The sequence below is a fragment of the Coloeus monedula genome, assembly GCF_965178545.1.
Source record: "Coloeus monedula genome assembly, chromosome: Z".
Lineage (NCBI taxonomy): Eukaryota > Metazoa > Chordata > Aves > Passeriformes > Corvidae > Coloeus > Coloeus monedula.
Genome location: NC_138822.1, coordinates 6,192,226 through 6,214,945, shown reverse-complemented (window position 1 = coordinate 6,214,945; position 22,720 = coordinate 6,192,226). Strand labels below are relative to the sequence as shown.

The following is a 22,720-nucleotide window of genomic DNA, read 5'->3' as shown; positions in this document are numbered from 1 at the left end:
AATTTAAGCTGGTAACACTATCTTAACAACACGACTACAAGGTGTAACATGAATCCTCTTCCAGAGTAAGAACTCTAAACCAATCCCCAACAGCACCTAAAATACAAAGAGGTCGTAGCAACTAGTCTAGAGTGGTATAATCTAAAAAAAATCGATCCCCAAAACACACTGGAATATTCCTACTCCAGCAAGGTTTCAATGAAAAGAGACTGGCGTACAAATCTGAGAGAGACAGGAACATCAAATCTCAAACAGCTCCTTGAGGGGAGCCACCAGCTCACGTCCTGCGAGGAAGTCGAGATACTTGTCACAAACTTTCCTTTTTTTCAGTGGCAAAGGAAATTTAAGGCCATCAGACTCGCAGCTTCAAAAATTCACAGACAGGAAAATAATGTTGTGCTTCTCAGAAGGCTCTGTTCTGCAGGCAGGGATTACCACAGCTGGAGGAACCTGGAGTGTCTGCAATTTCACATGACCACACAGCCTCTGTTAGACGCCCTTTGCTCTGCCTGTTGAGAAAAGAGAGAATCATTTAAAACAAAACAAACCAAAAAATCCAGCAGCAAAATATTTTCCTACTCAAAAGAACCTACTGTGCATTTTTAATATATTAAATTATTAGCATGGCATGGTATAAACAAGAGTCAGCAAAGCTGTACAACCTGTTATACCCTGGAATTGAAAGAATGTTACATATCCTTTCCTATGAGGGGTAAAGGAGGACAAGTACCAGAAAAAACACAAATAACTGCCATATTTGAATCAGGGAGCATATACAATCACCTTGAGAAGTTTTATTTAAGAAATCTAACATCTCTGATTTCTAACACAGTCCTTTTTTTGTTTGTCTTCAGAATTTCATTTTTTCAACATGCAAGGAACATTTTCTCTCAAAGAATTTTCAAATCTCAAATTTTCTCTATCAGGAAAAATATGTAAACAGAAGTCACTAACAAAATTTTCTGTACCAGAGATATAATAGAGAGATTTGAATTCTCAAAACTTTCAGTAAACTCACCTACTTAAGCCAAACTTTACTATAAACAACTGGCATGGGGGGGAATCTTACTAGGAACGGAGTTTAAGGGAAAAAAAAAAAATCCCCAGATCTTTAAACTTTGAAAAAAGTGTACTTCTCTCCAAGGGGATATATTAGACAGTATTTTTACCCTGGTTTCAGAAAGACAGCTCCATGCTTTCACTAATTACTGATTAAAAAAAGAAAAAAATTAAAGAACATCCACACTTGGTATTTTTTATGTTTTGGGGTTTGGTTTTTTTTAAGATTTCATGACTTCTATCTCCTTTTTTGCAACGTAAACAACCTTGCTAACCCTAAAAGAAAATACCTGCTGACGGTAAAGGTCTTCCTCATCCAGAGCTTCAGCTGCCTCTTCCTCAACTTCCTCATCTTCCCCTTTACGTGCTGTTGTTTTGAACACAGTGCTTCTCTGAGCAACCTCCTGCAAGACATTTTTAAGACCTGAACTCTTCAAAAAAACCCCAAAAAACACAAACCAATCTCCTGTTGCTCACCTGCTTAAGACTTTGAGAAATGAAAGCTCCAGCTGCTGGGAAAACTACTTGTACTCATTTTGTTTGTATACTTTTCACGGATTGCTGAGCATAAACAGCTTAGTTTTAAATCTCTTAATGATTAAAAGGTGTCTTTCTAACAAAACACTCATCAGTTTCTTCCAAAATCTGCTTTTTTCATACATATTTAAACATTTTCTTTAAATTGCAGCATGTCACAGTAGCTGTCCCACCCCAAGTTTTAAATCACACCTTACACCTGAATTAACCCCTCGCTGCTTCACGTGAATTTCACTGTAACATTCCCCCCCTCCTCACAAGCACACAGGCGTAAGGAAAACTACTTCAGAAGACAAATCACTGAAGAGTTTAACAAAACTTTCTTTTCAAAGCTTGTTCTAAGGCACTGCCCAGCTCCTGGCATGAGGGAGGTGTCTGAACAAGTCATTTTTTTACTATTTAGACTTGATACAGGGAAAAAAACTGACAGGTTTCAAGTAGAGGCATTTCTGAACTGCAGCTAATTTTCCAAAAGAAGAGAACTTTACCAAACACTGCAGTGCACTCCTGTGTGAAGCCCTAACCTGCATCTTTGTAAGTGGTAACACCACAGAAAAAGCTCACACAGATCTGAGGTGCTTTACCTCTCCCTGAGAATTTTTCAGTACAACTTTCACATCTTCACCGGTGCCCCAGGAATTCTGGTTCTTCCAGATGAGGTCAGAGGGAGGGCTTGCAGTAACTCCAGCATTTGCAGCCCAGATCTGTCAACAGAAGTCACACAGGAACATTGTTTGCCAGTTCTTACACATTTCTGAATTACTGACTCATTTCATGTATTTCTGAATCTCTTCCAGTTAAGAAAACACAAGTATCTGCAAAAACGTTTTGGGCAATAAAACACAGACTTTAGAGTATGTAAGCACACCTGTACTTGGTGAAAATTACTGCGTCATACAGAAAATAAAGTTCTGATAAACACCTTTCTGTGTTAATTGCCCCAGCAACTGACACAACTAATGTCCAACACAAACACAGGTGATTATTTTCTGAACGTGTACATAGGAAGGGCAAAACTAAAAACCTGATGTCTTTTTGACCCACACAAGTTGGCCTGGAGTCCATTTCAACTGAGCAGCTGAAACTTGACAACTTACTGTAACAGTTTGGCCTGCCTTTAGTACATATCTTGAGGTATATCTGTAACTTGCAGAAGTATCTCCTATTTTTCGGATCATCTCCCAACCTCCCATAGGTTGATCCTAAGAAAAGGGAGAGGAAAAAAAATTATTCCCACCAGCGTTCATTTTCTGTTATGCTTGCAGTGAGTTTTTTATCCTTAAGGTTGTGAGACACATAAAACTTTCAGTAAAAAGGGTTCATTATCACTTAATCTTCAGCATGGAATTAGAATAATTTTAGGTAAATTTATCTTACCTCTTATTTGAAGTTAAAACTTAATACATCCTGCTTTTGAGTTTTGATGTTAACTAATGTTTATGATTTGCATCAGTTTTGTTATCACTTGGTCCAAAAAAATACACATTAGAAATATGTATTAAATATTAAAATCCCCTTACAAATATTTAATATGTTTTTTGAAGCACAGAATGGCAAGCAGGCTTCCTAGAAAACAAAATATTGCTGGTTAGTATTCTCGAAATAATTTTACATATGCACCACCTGCCACCACATACCCCCTTGTATGACTATCAACTACTTGAAAAGCATTAACAAATCATATACAAGTCATCCTTACAGAATGACTGCTTCAAAACAAGAGTAGGTGTTTTTTATATTCCCCCACCAACAGTTTCTGATCATTCAACAGCTGCCACTGGACTCCAGACAGCTAAAATTATCTAAAATAAAAAAATCTTAGGTATCTTAATGGATGCTGACATTTATTTTGTCATTGACAAAAACATATATTTAAAGAGGATTTACTATCTTTTAACCTATTTATTTATACAAACTGTCAGACACTTGCGAAGGTTCCCCAAGTACAGTTTATTACACTGCACAGCAGGGAGTTGCTCAAATCTAGACTCCCTAGAAAAGTGCTAAAAACATGAACCACCCATGGTTACTGGGAACAAAACTGATGCTTCTCCTTCCTTATGAAACAATGAATGTGTAGGCAAATTAAATAAAAGTTGGGGGGAAAATCTATGTGGTAAACAAGTATGTGTGTGGCAGGGGGGAAGCTAAAAAAAAAAACCAAAAAGGCAAAAAAAAGAGCAGGTTCTGACTCACTAGAAATAGTTTTTGACTTGGCTGAATTGAGCCATCTACACACTAAAGTGTCTAGACCAAAAGAAATGTCAAGGCTTCTTGAATTCACTAAACAAAGCCATCACTCCCCAGGTGTGGTAATTACAGTAATTACAATCCACATTATCACAGTCTGGAGGAGCCTGTCCATGTCCTCACTGATTAGAGGAGACTGGGACACTTGGAACCATCTTTGTCATCTAAATCATCACGATGAGCTGCCTTTTAGTGAAGATAAAGGAGGGAAATGTACTGTATGTAACAGCATCATTTTGAGGGCAACATAGGGAAAAGTTGTGATTATTATTTATCAAAGGGTTCTTCATTTGGGTAAATAATGTGTAAACTCCAATATAAACTCCTACCTATCCACAGAATCAAATAACCTCAGTAGTCACTGTAACAGTGACTTTGGCATGGGAACTGAGGGCTCATAAAATTGCGCGTGCAGCCAAGGGAGTAAAACTATGATTTAGAAGAGCTCTATGCAGATACAAGGGACACTGGCAACTAATTTCATTCAGACATTTATTCTGCATCTGTATGTATTTCTCTTAGGGCTTTTTAAGGCAGAGAAAGTGCTAAAAAGGCTTCTAAAGCAGCCTGGTTATCTATCTGCAAAGTTTTAGAACTCTGCTCTGCAAGGCAGAACTCTGAAGTGCAAGGTAACAATTTGGTGGGTGGGATACCTTGCAGAAAAACAGCAGCACTGAGAATGGTTGGGAGAAAGTCACCATCAATCCAGAACAGTGTGTGAAAGCTGTCTTTGAGACACACCAGCTCCATAACGCCATAAGCTCCGGGGTCAACACGAAGCCCAGGAGCTGAGAGGGCGCTGAGGACTCCCTTTGTGCCTCAGCTCGTGACACACATGGCACTTTCAAACCTGTTCAGAGGTGTTCTTCAAGCGGATGAACTTCCCATCCACATCTATCTCCTCGATAGACACATTCCCCGTGGCAGAGGCTGAGTGAGAAATGGTCACACTGCTGCTGGCTTCGGACTCCTCCACATCGATCCTCTTCCTCTTGCCGCCGGCCGTGCGGACGCTGCGGCTGGACGATGCCCGTGAGACGGTCACCCGGGAGGAGGGGCTGGGGGAGAGCTTCAGCCTGGGGTGGGGAAGGGAAGGAAAACACACACACACGTCACATCAGAGGAAAGGAGGCTCAAGGAGGCACCTTCTTTCTCTCCACAGCTCCCTGGCAGGAGGGTGAAGCAAGGTGGGGGTCGGGCTCTGCTCGCAGGGAATGCAGGACAGGGTGGAAGGAAATGGCTTGAGCTGTGCCAGGGATGGTTTACACTGGATATCAGGAGGAATTTCAGGACTGAAAAGGCAGTCAGGCTTTGCCCAGGGAAGTGTTGGAAACATATGTGGATGTGGCACTTGGGGAAACAGTTTTGTGCTGAACATGGCAGTGCTGGGTCAACAGCTGGACTCAAATCTTTTCCAACCTTAATGATTCTATGATTTGGCTTTAGTTTTTCCACCTTTTTTTAAATAAACTTTCTTCCATCTCCTCTTCTTCCCATAGACTAATACACCAATATAGTAAACAAAGCATGTTACATGAAGAAGTGAAGCCTTATGTACTTAAGAGGTGAATAAAACGTGTCAAACAGCTGATTAATGTTCCTGGAGCACAGAATACTGATGGACTACTACATTAAGAGCATAAAGGCATTTCTGTGCATTTGTTAAAGACTGCAAAGAAACAGAAACCCTAGGGAGACTTAAGCCACTGTGGGAAATTTATGCAAAAACCCAGTGGCATAAAAGCTTTGGCTGTTTCATCCCCGCAGTTGAGAGGAACCAGCTTTGAGCAGCTCAGAACACAGTGAAGAATCAAACTACTTTAAATGACAGCCGTGACAGAGGTGAAAATTCTCAGTCTTGGAAAAACTCTGATTCATTTCCAGATGTGGAAAAAAATGCAGCTGGCTGATGAGCTGGGCAATCAAAATGGTTATGACTTTATTAAAATTAGTCTATACTTAGAGAAATTTGGCTAACAATTAACTAACCCTGCAATTCATTTCGAAAAGGAATATTAACTATGGCATCAAACAGGCATACAAATGACAATTCATTACCTCTTCTGTGCTGGATTTTAACAAAAAAAAAAAAAAAGGTGTTTGCTGCCTTGAGAGCTGGTCTGATACTCAAGTGTGCTTGGTCTCATGGTGACATAGAACTGTCTCAGACAGGAGGGGGCAAAACCAGTGCCTTGCAAAGCAGTCTAGCAGCATTAAAAACTGCTTTTTACCAGAGAAAGAGGCCAGTGAAGGAAGCACAGAGATAACAGAGACACCACCACTTGTTGCTGTGTCCTTTCCTACCTTTCCTCTTCACCCTCCAGCAATTTCCGGTATGCATTGATCTCCATGTCAAGTGCCAGTTTAACATCCAGGAGCTGCTCGTAGTCAGTCAGCTGCTCCTGCATTTGATTTCTTATCTCCGCAATTTCCTTCTCTTTCTCTGCCAGCGTTTTGCGGCAGTTTTCCTGTTCCTGGGCCAGGCTGCTCTCCAGCTCCTGTGCTCTGTCCTGCCATGCTCTAGACTGGGGAAAAAAAGCATTGAAAACATCAATGACGGTGCAAAGGAAAGCCCACCCAAGCCTCCATGTGCTCTGCTGTTCAGGCAACATGGAATTCAAAACACAGGAGCTGCACGTCCTCCTCTGCTTCTGAGTTCACACTCACCCGTATTCAACTTCCTGCTCTCCACTTCACCTACTACAAAAATAAACACCTCAAATTCCAGTGAAACTCGAAACATCCTTGGGAAAACAACTACTTGCTCCATTTTTCAGAGGTCTGAAAATATTCTACTGTACTTGAATTCACTCAGGAAAGAAAAATTGAGCTTAAGAGTTTAACTGTTTAAGAAGTGCCAGACACGACATAGTCTTAACCTGCACCAGGGGAGGTTCAGGCTGGATGTAAAGCTGAATTTCTTCACAGAAAGGGTGGTTAGACATCAGAATGGGCTGCCCAGGGAGGCAGGTGGTGTAGTCACCACCCCTGGAGGTGTTCAAGTGCTCTGTGGTTTCCAAATGTCTGCTTTGTGCTTCAGCTTGCTGCTGCTAATCCTGAATTCTGGGAGGCAGTTCCTCTAAAGGAATAAGGGTTGTTGTCAGTGAAAACCTGCCTGCCTATCATCAAAGCCTCCAAGGCTTTCTCAGTGTGGTGGTAAGCACTCCTTGAAGAAACCTAATTTGTCTCCTGATTCAGAACTTCCATCAAGCCAGCAGATCTTAAAACTGCACACCCAGAATGGACTGCTTATCAAAGAAAGGCCAAATGATGGCAGCTGTAAGGCTTTGCTTTCCATAAGTATGACTTCTTCTGTTTGCCCCTTAAGATTTAATTTTTTAAGAACAGACACAGGCACCAATGGCCCACAACCACAAAGTTTGCTATGCATGCACCCAATTTAGGAAATCATCCCAGTCCAGAGACAGAGAGAAGAGAGTCTACATGTCTGACACAGGGGACCAGTGTAACTGGTTGTCAGTGTTAAGAGAGTCAGAGAAGGAATTTAATAAATGGAGTTTTGTGTCACATGGAAGATCACAGTGGAGTCTACTACAGAGCTCAGTGCTGGCAACTCAAACCAGACCAGCACCAGGGATAAGAGTGCTCTTCCAAGAAAATAAAGCTTAACTTAGTGCTAGTAAAATGGAAAACAAGTGTGCTGCCTGACTTCACTAACGCTACCAAAAAAAACCCCCAAAAACACAGCAAAATGGATCCTTTGGTGGAAAATCAGTCAAAATGACAGAAGCTGATTTTCATAGCCCTGAAGTTAGCAACAAGCACTTCTGCCACTTCAGAAGTAAGTTCTCTGAACCAAGCTGTCACTCCTGATGTAACAAAACAGAGGCAATTAACTTAAAAAATCTGTTGACCGAACCCCCAAAAGATGATGTAAATCTAAAGGCAGAAATAAGATCTAAGTGGCCAAAACTTTCCATCCAATTCCTGTGTAACCTCATGCACATTCATTACATCACCTGATATTTTCCAGAGACTAACTTGACTATATAAAAGGAAAACTAGTAAAAGACTCTTACTAGTATCTGCCAATTTATTTGGAAAATTAGGAAATAACAACCCCTGCATTAATATTTTTCACTTGAAATATACAGTACTTTCATGTCCTACTGCACTGGAGGAATACAATCAAAATGTACCACAGAAAGGATGAAACAGCACTAGTATTTTATATTCCTAAAAAAATTTAAAAGCTTTGCTGCATTTTCAAGTGAGTTACAAAAGCTTACTGCAGAACGAACTCCTAACACTTCTGATTTTCACTCTGGATTTCCCACTGCAGTGCACACAACATTACAAATAGGCCAGTACTGAACACATCACTTGTCATTTGTTATGTCATACTTCTCTGGGTGTGATTTATGCTCTCTGGGATCTAGGAATAACCAATTTCTGCTCGAGATCCTGCCCTACAGATGCTCAAGTACAGTTATTTGACGTTTTTACTCAGTCTCATAGTCCTAATCTGGGCAAGATCATGCCATTAGGTTTTTTTTTTTCAGATGTCTAGATGCAAATTGGATCTGGGATGAAAAGAGACACTGAACAGAGACTGCAAATTCCAGTTCTGGCTTTGAATGTTGCTTTGTGAAATCCTACACTAGGCTGTCTAGTCACTACTAAACTGCTCAGTGTCAAGAACTTTTAATACAGGTTTGTCTAAAGTCGCCTCATCTATCCACAAAAATTTTCACAAAAGCTGGTTAACGATACCTCGTTTCAAACACTATCTCTGTAGCAGAATACTGCACAGAACAAAAAAAATTGAAGTTTCTCAAAAGGAGACATGAAAGAATTTGAAAAAGTATAGAACAGGTAGGAGAGAAGACAAACTCAAGTCATGACGCTGAACATACTTACAAGTTAAGGGATTTAACATTGCCTTTAAACATGCCCTTTAATAGAAAAAACAACAACTGCAATGTAAAGAAAAGTCCTTCAATACAAAAACCAACAGCTGTAATTAGCAGGGCTGAGGAGGCACAGCTGGTTACCTCTTTCTGGAGGCTGGTGATGTGGGAGGACAGGCTGTCGATGCGGATGCGGCTCTCGTTCAGCTGCTCCCTGATGGTGTTGGCTGCAGAGCTGCTCATCTCCACAGACAGCCTGGCACTCTCCAGCTGCAGGACACCAAAGTTAAGACATCAGTTTCAAAGTAACTTTCACTAGAAGGAAAAAAAATGAATCACTAAAAACCCACACCCAACGCTAAGCCACCTAGTTCCTCTCTGCAGCTCCAAAGCAGTGAAACTTTTCTTTCTTTAAGGCCAAAATGTGGTGCCTCGGTTACCACGTTGGATTGCCCTGCCCGGAATTCCAGTTCTCTGGATACTTACTCTAGGATTAAAACTTTCCCGTGTAGACATTACTGAACTTGAACTAGAGAGTTCAGTTTTCATGCTCAACCGAATTTATGTAATATGCTGAAATTGAAGAAGCTAAACTGAAATTACCAATTCCCTAAAAAGAAGCAAACTTGTTTACCTTCAGGCAATATAAGCAACTTAGTATCAGCACCCTAAGTCACTACTGCTTCATTCTATCACTTCAATCTTGAATAGTTTTACTTTTACAAAGTAACTAAATCCTTCCGGCTGAACACCACCACACACACTTGGTCTGTGCCGCAGACTTAACGGAACTTCTTGTTGATTATAATGCCAAGGAGTCTAATTTTTTTAAAAAATAAGATTCAAAAAATACAGAAACAGTATACCTGGTGAGAGATCAAGAAAGCAATGAGAGGTCGCCTTTTTGGTTAGATCTTACTTTAAATAATCTTTTCCAAGCCAGACTGAAGGCCTGGAGATAAGCAGGCTGAAAAGACCAAAACCGATGCAAATAAATTCAGTCTGTATGTACTTTTCTGCTCTAACATCCCACCTTGCTTTTAAAAAATACTAACTGCAACAAGTACAGCCACAGAAACAAGGTTCAGTTGAGACATCCCGGTGTCTCCTGACATAAATGCTGAATAACAGCAGAGGAAGGAAATGATGAAGCATAACTGATTTCAGCTTTCCGTCTAGATGAGTGAAAAACAGAAGTTTACTGGGCACTGTAAAACTTCCCCATGTTTTGTACAGGGTCAGAGGACTCTATCTGCTGTCTTCTCAGCAAGCCCCATTATGAATTTTTACACAAAATATGGGATGTTTTGTTGATCATTGTTCAGTATCATACTTAACAACACACGAACTTTCCTCAAACTCACAGTAATCCCAGCACTAATCACTTTTCCCCCCAGATCACCTTCACACAGTACTTCCTTCCTTTCTGTTTTTGTACTTGATGAGGATTAAACCTGCTCCCAAAGTGAGTTGTGAAAATGCAAATTCACACTCAAACGCATGCTAATTTCAAACCGAGCTCCCTAATAAACTCCTCTGAGCTGCCAGTAATTATGGTATTAAGCAAAACAAAACCAAAGCACATCAAACAGCTGTGTGAAAACATGTCCTCACTTTGGAATGGTAAGTCTCCTCAAGCTCTTCTTTGTACAGCTTCACTTGTGCATCGTGCTGCTCTCTGATCTCATGGAGGGCTTGGGCCAGTTTGTGCTCATACTCAATCTGACGCCCAGAATCAACCTCAACTAGGCGAGTTTCATGCTTCCTTCTTGTCTCATTGATCTCCTATGAAAACCAGAAAAACGTGGTAACATTCAGTAAATGCAGGACAAAAATGTTTAGAAGACTACCCTGCTGAGTGGAGAGTAATACAGGTAGTAGCATTAGATTATTTTGACATGGAACTTTTAGTAGAAACAGTCTCCCCAGTGTTATTTTGCAAGAGCCTGTCAGTAAAATAAGAGCTAGGATACCACCAGCATTTTTTTCTGAGAGTTGTCTAAACTTCCAACAAATACAACTCAGCATCACTAGACTTTAGAAATATATCCCCCCTTTCTTGAGGCACCTTCTCTGCTTGCACAAAATCAAACTACTGGGAAATGGAAGAATCACTTCCACTAATCAGCACTTTCCCAATTTGCTCGTGTGCTTGCCTGTGCTTTCCCTGGAAAGAAAGAGATTCCAACAACATGAAACAAAGCTGAAAATACTACCAGTAAAAAAAAGTACACATGGAACAAAGACAGTACAGTCAAGTACATTTGTTACTGCCCTAAAGTTCCTCCTGGAAAGCCTCCAGGTGAAAGGGAGAATGTCAAGAAAAAGTTCTAAAAGACAACTATTCATCCACTTTTCTTTCCTTTATTCAAAACCATACTATTATAAAGGCTTGAAATCAAAAACACTGTGGGTCCACAGCACCTGTTTGAGTGTCCCTCTCCACTTTATTTCTCATAATGGGATTATGTGGGAAATTACTAACCTACTTTCTCATTACTAGGAAAAGACATGTGCACCACATACCATGATCAGAATTTAAGATGAAACAACACGATACACAAAGTTATTTTCCCACAAGAATTCAGAGTTAAAATCATTTTTCCTAGAAAAAGTAAGTAAGAAATCTTCATGCTAGAACAGAGGTAAACCCTACTACTCCGAGCAGTTCAGACAACTTGCAGAGGTACCTCCCAACCTAAATTACTTTCCTGTTCTAGAATGACCTCCCAGTTGTCTTCTTCCATTTAATAGTGTTGATTCTTGAGACAAAAGCATTTACCTCCTCATACATATTTTTACGGAATTCCAGGTCCTCAATGAGGCTCTGACAACGGTTTTCGAGGTCCACCTTCTGCAAGGTTTCATTTATAAGCTGGTCCTTGGCAGCAGCTAAAGAAGCTTCAAGCTTTAAGGAATAAAAGAATCAACACTACAGTTATACAGCAGAACGCACAAAATGACCACAGTCTCACAGAACTACAGCTAACTACATATTAAGGTTGAACTTCACAACCAAATCCCAATATTTACCCCAGTGATACTACATATCACACACACACACTTTTGCAGTTGCTTATGCAAGTGAGTTCTACATATTTCACACTGGTAACTGGCATTAAAATTGCTACTTACTGATTTTCCTTGCAAATCAATTTTTAATACATGGCAAATACCAATTTCCTGGTCTCCACAACTCGTCCTCTTGGGGTGGCGTTGCTCAAGATTACAGATCAAAAGGCTAACAAAACTAGGACAAGAGGTTTCTTTCCTTGTTGTTCCATCAGAACATGGAGAACCACAGGCAGAACCAAAAGGAGGGCAGAGAGAATCACAAACTGTTACTTGTCAGTTATTATCTGTTCTTGTGAAGTCAATCTGCCCCCCAAAACACTTCTGAAACTTGTCAAGTGTACTTTGAGTCCTGACCTGCTTTCTTCCCCATAAGTAACATCCCTTGCAATTTCAGCACCTGCAATTTTAAGAGCTCTCGCTTCGACCACTCATGTTATTAATAAAACTCATCAGTGCTGGACTCAGGAAACCTACTCAAAACAGTGCTGCTAGTGTTGAAAGTGAACCACAATTTGTTCTAGCTGTGACTAGATGACAAGTTTTCATCCTTCTTTTTGGTTACAACGTTGTATTTTATCACAACGGCCGCTCATAGTATAGAGAACCACCTCACTTGCTAACAGAACCTGATGGTTAAAGGTTTCTTCTTCTCACCTCTCTAATTTGATCTTTCAAATCTTCAATTTCTCCTTCCAGACTTTTCTTATCACCAAGGGCTGTGGCCAGTGCAGCTTCTTTAGAATTTAGGGCTGCTTCAAACTCACGAAGTTTGACTTGGGCTCCATTGAGGTCAGATTCCTTTTTTGCATAGCTGGAACAAACCAGAGAAAGTGGTCAAGAAAATCTAGAAATACCCCCAAAGTTGACTGTTGACTAATAAAGCAATCTGAATCTCAAACTTGAGAAACACCTGGAAAAACATTTTGTCTTAGCTAAATTTATTGTGCTTTGCAGCACCCTTCTGATCATATGGAATGGCAAAGTTCCACAGACCTGAGAAAACAGACCCAAATCCTGTCTATACAATACCTGCTATGATAGAAATTGCACTGGTGCAGAGGCAATTTGATTTCTTTATGAAGACAAGCACACAAGTTTTTCAAATACCTTCAAATTTAGTTTTTGTGTCTACACAAGCAGTCAGGCAGTTTCTAGGTGTTTATTTCCTAAACCAGCACATTCAAACAGGGAAATCCAACAGGAAAAAACTAAAGTAATGTCACATAAACACAAGTTTGTTATCCACAAATAATGCTATCACAGGCTACTACCAAAAATAGGAGAAAGGAAACCCATACTCGTGAATCAAAATGTTTCTTGTCCTTAGATGGCACAAACAACCATTAAGTGTGTAACAATTTCGTCCCCCTTGGAGTTAATTCTTTTTCTCCCTGGGATATCCACATTTGTCTATCAAGGGCAGTAGCATGCAGAAGTTCTAGATGGTTTTAACTGAACTATGAACTTTTTAAAGGAATAGACTGATTTAGGCTCAATAATACCACAGCTGGCACATCCTTCTTCAGTTCTCACACTTTTCTTTCCAGATGTAAAATTTAAAAAAAAAAGGAGAATTAACAACAAAATGCTGAGAAGACTTAAAACTGGATAAAGATTGATTCAGAATACATCTACTGCTCTTTTTAACCACTGCCCAGGTGGTAAGACACAACAGCAACACTTCTCGACAAAATGAGACCTAACACAAAACCAACACAATTTTAAAAGGAGAGACCCTCAGGTTTAAAAGATGCTTTTTTTCCTAAGATTACCTGCACTTAACATCATGCTCAGGAGAGGTGCGTGCCCACAGAGGGATGCAGGGATGGAATCTGTGTCTGGAGGTTTCAGCACCATAGCCACACCACATGGCAGGCTTTATGCAACAGACTTAGCGCTGGCTAATCCTGATCCCGTGGGATTAGCGCCTGCTCCCCCGTGGCACCCAAGGGGCAGGCTGGGAGCCCCTGAGACACACAAAAACACACTCTTCTGCACTCAGATGCTTCCTGCTGCTCAACACTACCCAGTCCCTTCACTGGGACTCCTCAGACCCACAGCTGGATCCACAGCTCAGACAAAAGCACAGCATTTAGGGTTTGGACACATGGGCTCCTGCTTCCAACTCTCTGCTTTATTCACTGGAGATTCTGTCCTGACCTTCCTTCTCCCACCCAGGCCTGTAGAAACTTCAGCATCCAAGGAAGGTGTGCAGCAGAAGAGGAAAAAGAAGGAAGGGAAGGTGTCTTGCTCTAGTACGTCTATAAAAAAGCCAATCTCTCCATCCCCTCTCAGGAAGTATGAGGGCCCACAGCAGACATCTGTTGTTTGATCACTGCTGGAAAAAGCTTTAATCAAAACATGAAGAAGCTGCTTCTCTCATGCTGAAACCAAGCCTACCAAGTCAGACCCGAAAATGAGAAAGCTGCAGAGCCATAGACAGTGTGCTGCTCCCCCATCTGCCCCAAATTATCCTGGACTCTGAAACAGAGAGACTCCCCAAAATACACCACCATGCAAAGTGCGTGAATATCTTAAAACTTTCCGGATTTTAATTTCTTTTAACGCAAATACCTTTTTAATGCATTTACAGACTGGAAGGCAGCTGAGAAGAGCATTCTTGCCATGCACCAGCAGAGAAAAAAGGGTATATAAAATGGACTAGCAACAACAACACGATTAAAACCCAATGTAGCACCTGTACCACAAGAAGTAAGTATTACCAGTTAGATCAGCCCTTTCTGGATTGTTTGCAACAAGACTGTCTGGGAAGCCACACTATAATTTAATGCAACAAAAGCCACAGCAGGGGGGGTGGTGGGTGGGTGGAGAATTAAAATTAATCACTATTAGTTTTTAGCGTCATGAGTTGTCTAACTATGAGACAGCTCATCTGAACACATTCTCAAGAGAGAAAACAGAAACTGGAGCTCAACACTTCAAACGCTAAGAGCCAGATGAAATCTCAGCAACTCAGCAGTGTCATCCCAGCCCTAAAGGGAATACAGGAAAGGAGGGAAAGATCAGAAAAGCCTCTGTGATTTATAAAAACAAACACTAATGTATACAACACATACTTCACCCTTACACCCACTAATTTTCACCAGGAAGAGCTTCAGCCTCTTGACAATAGCTGGCTTCTTCCTCCCCAGCAAAGCCAAAGCTACATCTGAATATAGCAAATGAAAAAACCTCAAACACCTTCCTGTTACAGTGCTCAGAAATTAGCTAGAACTGTACTCCTTTTCAAATAGTTTGACTCACGAAAGGAAAATAAAAGCAAAGAAATAATTGCCGACTTGCATCTTTTTTAAAGCAGCAGCTTGGTTTTTCTCTTTTGGCTTCAAAGTGTGTGGATCTTCTTATCCATGGAATTGTTAACAACAACCTAGAACTTCCCATAATCTCCTTAAACTTCTTGCTGAATTAATAGAAAAGCCATGCAGGGAAAAAAAAAAAAATTCTAGCAGTTTAATAGGTTGAACTGACCATCTGGAGTCAGACAAGACACACACCTAATGCAAGGCAAGCAGTCAGCAGCCAGATCTGGGGAGGTGTAACTCAAAAGCTCCTCTGAACCTGACCAAGCGCAGGATGCCGTCACCCTACAGCAGATTCTTCTCACCTCCCACACCCCACCCACTCTTTTCTGCCACTGTTTAAGAGTCTGATCACAAAGCTAAGCATTACCAACATTAATCAAACCCTCCTCGAAAAGCATTGGCTTTCAGCCAAGTCATGACATAGATATACACGTGTTTTAATTCCTGACAATGCAGCCTATATTTAGATCCATAGAAAATTACATTTACTGCACACTGGGCTGGTCTTCCACTACAGTTGTAGAGAAACATGAAAATAATAAAAAACACCCCAACTACAGTCATTAATAATTTATATTTTATTTAGCTACCAGTCAGTCTCCCACATTTTTCCCCTATGACAGACAAAACACTAAGGTTGTGTTTTGCAAGGAAGTGACTTAAAATAATGTAAGAAGGGCTTGTCTAAGACCACTCAAATTTTTGTACAGAGATCAACGTGAAAATAAGAGTAACTGGACAAGTTTGGCTTTCCTGTAAATAAATATCTGTAATGTGGTTTCACCTTGTCTCATGTCACTCATTTTATTTAATTGTAGTGCTTGAAACCAACAATAACACACCATCTCTGACTGCTCAGCTGTGACCTTTCTTGAAGTCACAAACCCAACCTGAAGTTCATGGTTACCTATGTGAATCCCATGGCTATAACCCTATTTCTAAGCAGAACCTACACACACAAAACACCTATCAAACCACTGCCCACTACCCTGTCATCATTACCTGTCCACGTATTTGAGACCAAATATTTATGTCCTGCACCGCACAGAAGACAGGCTTACTTGAGAATATAAATTCTTACATTTCAGTGGCTTAAGTTATTTTGCAACAAGTTAACCACCCCACTCCTTCCCCCTCTGGGTGCTCTATGGTACACATCAAAACAGCAAGAGATTTCAGATTAAAACTCTGAAGCTCCCCAGACTCCAATCTCTGCCTCACTTTTCAAGATCACCTACAATAATAAAAATAAGCTTCAAAATTTTTAAGTCAGCTTCCTTTCCACAGTTCCTCCTTACAGCACATATGCACCCTGGAAAACCCTGGAACAGGTGTCATATCTTTGCCTGCACCAACACACCACATGGTTCTGTGTAGTTGCTCAGGGTATCAGCTGCAGAGTGCCACACACTTGCACAGTAATTCAAGCCACAGGCTGATGGGAAGCTGTTCTTGATATTTATTTTATTGCCTAATCTCAATGCAGAAATGTAGAATGTAGATGGGAAGGAAGGACAACTGGAGATAAAAGGTAAGACAGACAGATAAATCATCTCTTTGATATTTAAAATCAAAGTTTACTGCCTCACCACAATTACATCTGCTATTAATGCTTGCACTCTACAAAACACCTGAAGATAATAAAGGAAGATTAAATCCTTTGCCAACATCTTCAATAAAACACACAATTTCCTTCGAAGTTACTTTAATCACATTGTCTCCTCTTCCAGGAGAGCAGATGTCCCTCAGCACTGGAAAACTGCCACAGTGAAACCTAGCCTGCCAAAGACAAATGTAAACAATGGGTTTCCTAAATGAACTAGTGTTAACACCAGCTTATGCTTCCTGAAGGACACAGTTTCCTCACATGACCAGTCACAACATGGAAAAGTCCAGCCAGGGATTTTTGACCTGCCATACACTTAAATTAAGTCCCCAGCACAAAAATTCTTTGAAATAAATTTTCTTATCTTGGAAACCATCTCCACCAATGGAAAACTGTGCTGAAACCTGACCCATCAGCAGAGCCACATAACACAGCAGCCAGCCTGGCTTTCTGAACAGCCCTTGTTCAACACGTCTTGGTGACACAGCTGTGCCAAACTTCACAATGTGCATCCTTGTTAAGTTAATTGCTCAAGCGACACAGGAGACTTTTTCCCTCCACCACCCTGGCTCTGCAGTTGTCCCTGGTGTGCCGCTGTGGCAAATGATGAACCTATGACACATTACCCCTCAAAAGCAGAAGCTTTATCTGGTCTGTAGGATGTGATGGAGCAATTGGGACCTGCTGCTTAAATGATGACATTATGATGTGCCCACGGATCACATTTTTCACTGCTTTGTATGCCTTGTATATTTAACCCTTTTCTCAAGAAATGTGACATTTGCAGCAATCTGAACTCTCAGCCAAGGTAAGGCTGCTCTGTTGTAGGAAGTGCACTCCATCTACAAATATCAGCAGTTATTCCTCTAAAATAATTTGTTGCTAATTGTATCATCACACATTTTGAGACTTTATGATACAGCTATCTGCAGGCAACTACCTGCTTTCACCTCCACTGTTCATGAGCAAGTCCAGCAGCTGGAAATCCATATGCACAGACATTTTTTTCTGTGGAGCTAGTGCTGGTGTCTTCCACAGCCCTTGATTGCAAAATTGTAGCAGTCACAATTAACTACACTATTTATTTAAAGGAAGGAAGTAGAAGGATATCTCTACAACATCTATCACCAACGGCAAAGCTTAGAGTGAAGTCTTGCCTCATCAACACTGAGAAAATAAACTGGAAATAGTGTGAAATCGGTACGGTCTCTCAATTCTTTCTCAAACTATGGAAGAGAGAGCTCCCTCTTCTCCACCTCCCAAGAGCTATACAAGAGTTCTACACACCTAAAATCAAATTACCTGTTTTTTTTCCCCCCTGAGTCTTCAGATACAGAGATTTATTTTCCCTTATCTCCATTCTGCCCATCAAAAGCTTCCTACTTACACAACTATGAGTATCATTTTCCCATCCCCTCCCCAAGAACAGAAATAGGGAGGCTGTTTTTTTTAATCCCACCCCCCCCCCGCCCTCCAGCTCTTTAAAGATTTGAAGTATCAAAGAAAACCTTCATATTTAGCTACAGCAGAACCCACTGCATGGCAGGCACTCTAGAAGAAGAGCATGCAACAAGTCTGCTATATATAGCAGTGTCAGCTATAGAAACAAATGCAGTTTTTCTTGAGGGATTTAAAGCACAGAGCAAGCTTTGGGTGCATCACACCACAGAGATGGCACTGAAGTCAGCAAATCCAACAAATAGGTGACTGGGTATTTAATTTTTATAAAGAAAGAATAAGAGAAGCCCTCCAGCACTTTTGGGAGTAGCTAGAAGCTTGAGTTTGATGCACTAATTCGAAGAGTGGCTGAAAGACAACTGGAATAAAATAGATCAAGCAATTAAGAAGGAAGCCATGCTAAACAGAAAAATCAGAGTTGCACAAGAGTAACACCTGCAAAAATATTCAAACAGCACAAGAAGGCCAGCTAGACCATGAATAATATTGCTCGCCTTCAGGTAACTAAGTGGCAAATCATCTTTGCTCCCCGCACAGACCCAGAACACCTTGAGAGCTATTTCTCCTCACATTTATCTCCACTGGCTCTCCAGGGAACCAAAGTCATCACTAATTTGAGTGTTATGACATGGCTACCAGAATACCTAAACCACATGAACCAAACATGCCAGGAAAGTCTTTTTTTTTTTTTTTCCCCCCCAAGTGGTGCTCTTAGATCCAAACTACCACATACTCACATTTAAACTAAAGCCAGCACAGACATCAAACTACAGTTCAGCTTTCAGAGAGGGCAAGGAAAATTCTGTTGAGAGCACACATTCTCATCTTACCTTGCAAACCTTTACAGTACTCCTATGCACACTTGTGCAAAGTGTTTTTAAGAGCAATTTTTGTCAGGTTATAATGTGACTTAACAGCTTTAAGAAGCCATGAGGGAGCACGCTCCAGTTCAAGTGAAAGAAACCTTTGCTCCTTTTTAAGACTTTGCAAATAGAATTACAGATAAGCTTAGATATCCAACACGCAAAGACAAGTAAGAAACTGCTCGCCCATTGTAAGGTCTGCCACCAAACAACACCAAAGAGCCACAAGCAAGTGGAATACAGGAGCTTCAAACAGCATTAAGTGATTGTTTTACTACACTGTCCAGGAGTTCTTGTCCAGATCTATCACCTGTATTCTCTGGGGTACAAAAATGACCAGTTTGAGATATGGACTGACTACCAGGCAGTGAGACCACTCTCCAGAAAGGTTGTGACTGCAGCGCAGGAGCAGTTAATCCCCCGCCCCCACCAAATCGTCCGGTTTTTGCCAAGTATCCCATCACAGGCAAACGCAAGACAGAATATGAAGATGTCCATGTCCACATTATTAATGCCTTGGTTCCAGTCACAAAAAGGGAATCCACTACAGACTGCATTTAGAGCCCAATCCCCCACATGCAGTCTTGTGAGAAGCCAACAGAAGAGTGTGTCTTCCTCAATAAAATCACTAAGAGATGGAAATTCCTGGCTTGACCTTGGAGTCAAGTAATGTTGATGCCTGTCTGCAGCTACACCTGGCTCTCCCTATCACTGTCAATGACCACTTTAAGACCTCCCTAAGGCACCAAGAGATAACCTCCAGAACAACCAGACTCCCTAGTTAGAAGCTCACGGTTTTAATTTTTTAAATAACAAAGAGGACAAAAGATATCAGGGCTGTCTGCAGACGCACGAAAACATCAATATGCTGGTTACATACGAAATATCTTTTTCATAATGAAATAGCAGGGCTGAGAGTGTGTTAAAGAAAACTAACAGGTTACACAGTACCAGAGGAAGATTAAGAACTCTGCAGGTTTCTTCCCCCCCCCAATATTGACACACCTTGTGATTCCAAGACTAAAGCTCGAACGCCTAGAACTGCAGCAAGTCACAGAAATCAAATTGAAGGTAAACACAACCAAGGAACCAAACAATTTAATCAAGTCGAATGTGTAAGAAGCACAATCTAGTGTCACAAAATCAGTTCGCTGCAAGAGCGGGGAACTTGGCACTGTGCCGTAAAGCCGTCAATCTGGAGGATGTGTGGACACAGATTCTGCCTACTCTACCTTAACATCCTGGAAGGTGCACAGAAGTTACAGCTCTCTTTGGTTTTAAGTATGCCCCACGTATTACCCAGTGAGCATTTTCACATTAAGAAGTCAATGTGTTTCAGAAAAGTTCCATTTCTCATTCCGAAGCAGCTCGAGCCTTAAGGAAAGTCCCTGTCTGTACAGGCAGCAGTGAATATTCATGGAATCACAGAATGTTAGGGGACTGGAATGGACTCTAAAGCCCATCTAGTCCCAAGTCTCCAGCTAGGGGCAGGGGTGCCACTCACTAGAGCAGCTTCAGAGCTCCATCAAACCTGGCCTGGAACACTTCCAGGGATGGGGCACCCACAGCATCCCTGGGCAACCTATGCCAGGGCCTCACCACCCTCACAGCCAAGAATTTCTTCCCAGTATCTCATCTAAACCTGCCCTTTTTCAGTTTAAAGCCATTACCATCTCGTCCTATCCCTCCAAGCCTTTGTCAAAAGCCTCTTTCCAGCCTCGTTTAGTTACAGGAAAGTGCTCTAAGGTCTCCCTTATTGCGGGTGGCAATCAGAGCACTTCACCTCATCTTTTAAGAGCTAACCTCCCTGTAGAACCTGTTACAGCGCCTCACCACCGGCACAGCAAGGATTTTCTGCCTACTATCTAACCCATCTAATCAAAACTTCCCTCTGTTGTCCGCACCGGTTGGAGCCATCCCGACGGGCACCCGAGCGCCGGACCGCCCGCGGATGCTGCGGGGACCGGGGCACTCGCAGCCGGCAGGGGCGGCGCTCGGGGCCGGCGCTTCCCGCCGGGGCGGAGCGGCGGCAGCGCTGCCCGTGCCTCATTCATTCCTTCATTCATTCCTTAATTCACTCCCGGCCGCGCAGCCCCCGCCGGAGCGGGCAAGGGACGGGCGGCCGGGAGCGCAGGGCTCGCACCGCGGGTGTCCCCGCCACCGCTCCGCCCGCATCCCCGTCTCCGTTCCCGCACCTCACGGGTGCTTCCCGGCCCTTTCCCCGCTGCCCACCTGCCCAGCAGCTGCTCGTGCTCGGCGCGCAGCTTGCCCAGCTCGATCTGCAGCTTGGCGCGCTCCCGCGCCGTGTCGTCCAGCGCCCGCCGCGCGTCCGCCAGCTCCGCCTCGTAGATCGCCTTGAGCCCGGTGACCTCGCGGCCCCGCACCTCCTCCCGCTGGGTCACCTGCAGCTGCAGCGCGCTGTTCTCCGTCTCCAAGCTCCGCACCTTGTCGATGTACACGGCCAGGCGGTCGTTCAGCTGCCGCAGCTCCTCCTTCTCCTGCAGGCGGGAGATGCGCGTCGGGCTCTGCGGCATCGCGGCGGCGGCGGCTGGGCCGCGGGTCCGCGGCGTGGTTTCGGCCATGGAGCACGGGCGCGGAGGACACCGGCGGGGCGGGGACCGACGGACGTGCGGGCAGACCGACGGACGGACCGACCGCCACCTCCTCCGCCGGCTCCGCACCGATCCAATATGGCCGCACGCCCGCCCCGCCGGACCGCGCTCGCGGCCCTCCCGCCCACGTGACCGCGCGCCAGCCAATGGCGAGCAGCCTTCTGCCGCGGGCTAAATTCAAAACCCGCCAACGGCCGGCGGGCGCGCCACGGAGGCCACGCCCCCAGGGCCGCGCCCACGCCCCTCATTCCCACCCCTCGCTCCCGCCCACGGCCCCGGACAAAGGGAGCGGACCCCGCTCCCCTCCCGCCGCCGCGCCCGGGCTCCCCGCACGGCCTCCCCGCACGGCCTCCCCGCACGGCCTCCCCGCACTCGTTGGGCGGTGTGGCTGTAAATTACAGAATCACGGAATAAATCGGGCTGGGGCGATCGAGCCCGACCTGTGACCGGACACCACCCTGTCAACAAGACCGTGGCTCAGAGCGCCGTGTTCAGGCTTTCCTTAGGTACCTCCTGGAACGGTAACTCCAGCACGTCCCTGGACAGCCCGTTCTAGTGCCTGGACACCCTTTCTACGGAGAAATTCCTCCTGATGTCCAACCTAACTCTCCCTCGTCTCAGCTTGGGGCCATTTCCTCCTGTCCCTGTTCCCTGGGAGCAGAGCCCAACACTTCCCCCCAGCTGCCCCCTCCTGTCAGGGAGTTGTGCAGAGCCACAAGGTCCCCCCTGAGCCTCCTCTGCTCCAGGCTGAGCCCCTTTCCCAGCTCCCTCAGCCTCTCCTGGGGCTCCAGACCCTTCCCCAGCTCTGTTGCCTTCTCTGAACACACTCAAATTTTTGTCGTGAGGGGTCCAGAAGTGGGCACAGCATACGAGGTGTGGCCTCAGCTGTGCCCAGCACAGGGACGGTCACTGCCCTGCTCCTGCTGCCACACCCTGGCTGGGACAGCCCAGGAGTCATTGGCCTTCTTGGCCACCTGGGCACCCCTGGGCTTCTGTTCATGTGCAGCTATAAGCCCCGCATAAATAAGGGATTTTGCTGTGCCAGGTGTTTCCTATCCCGAATTTA

The 22,720-nt window shown here is 43.4% G+C and overlaps 1 protein-coding gene across 1 annotated transcript; it reads right to left on the bottom strand.

The window, feature by feature from the left end:
* Positions 1 to 284: 284 nt before the first annotated feature.
* Positions 285 to 21,651, bottom strand: LMNB1 (lamin B1). Its single transcript, XM_082301556.1, has 11 exons — positions 21,275 to 21,651; positions 12,447 to 12,603; positions 11,500 to 11,625; positions 10,332 to 10,502; positions 8,862 to 8,987; positions 6,151 to 6,371; positions 4,697 to 4,922; positions 2,694 to 2,798; positions 2,181 to 2,300; positions 1,350 to 1,463; positions 285 to 509 (listed from the first exon to the last, which is right to left on the bottom strand). Exons 1-11 carry the CDS (start codon positions 21,622 to 21,624, stop codon positions 468 to 470), a joined length of 1,758 nt encoding a protein of 585 aa, XP_082157682.1. The 5' UTR covers positions 21,625 to 21,651; the 3' UTR covers positions 285 to 467.
* Between the last annotated feature and the right edge of the window lie 1,069 nt (positions 21,652 to 22,720).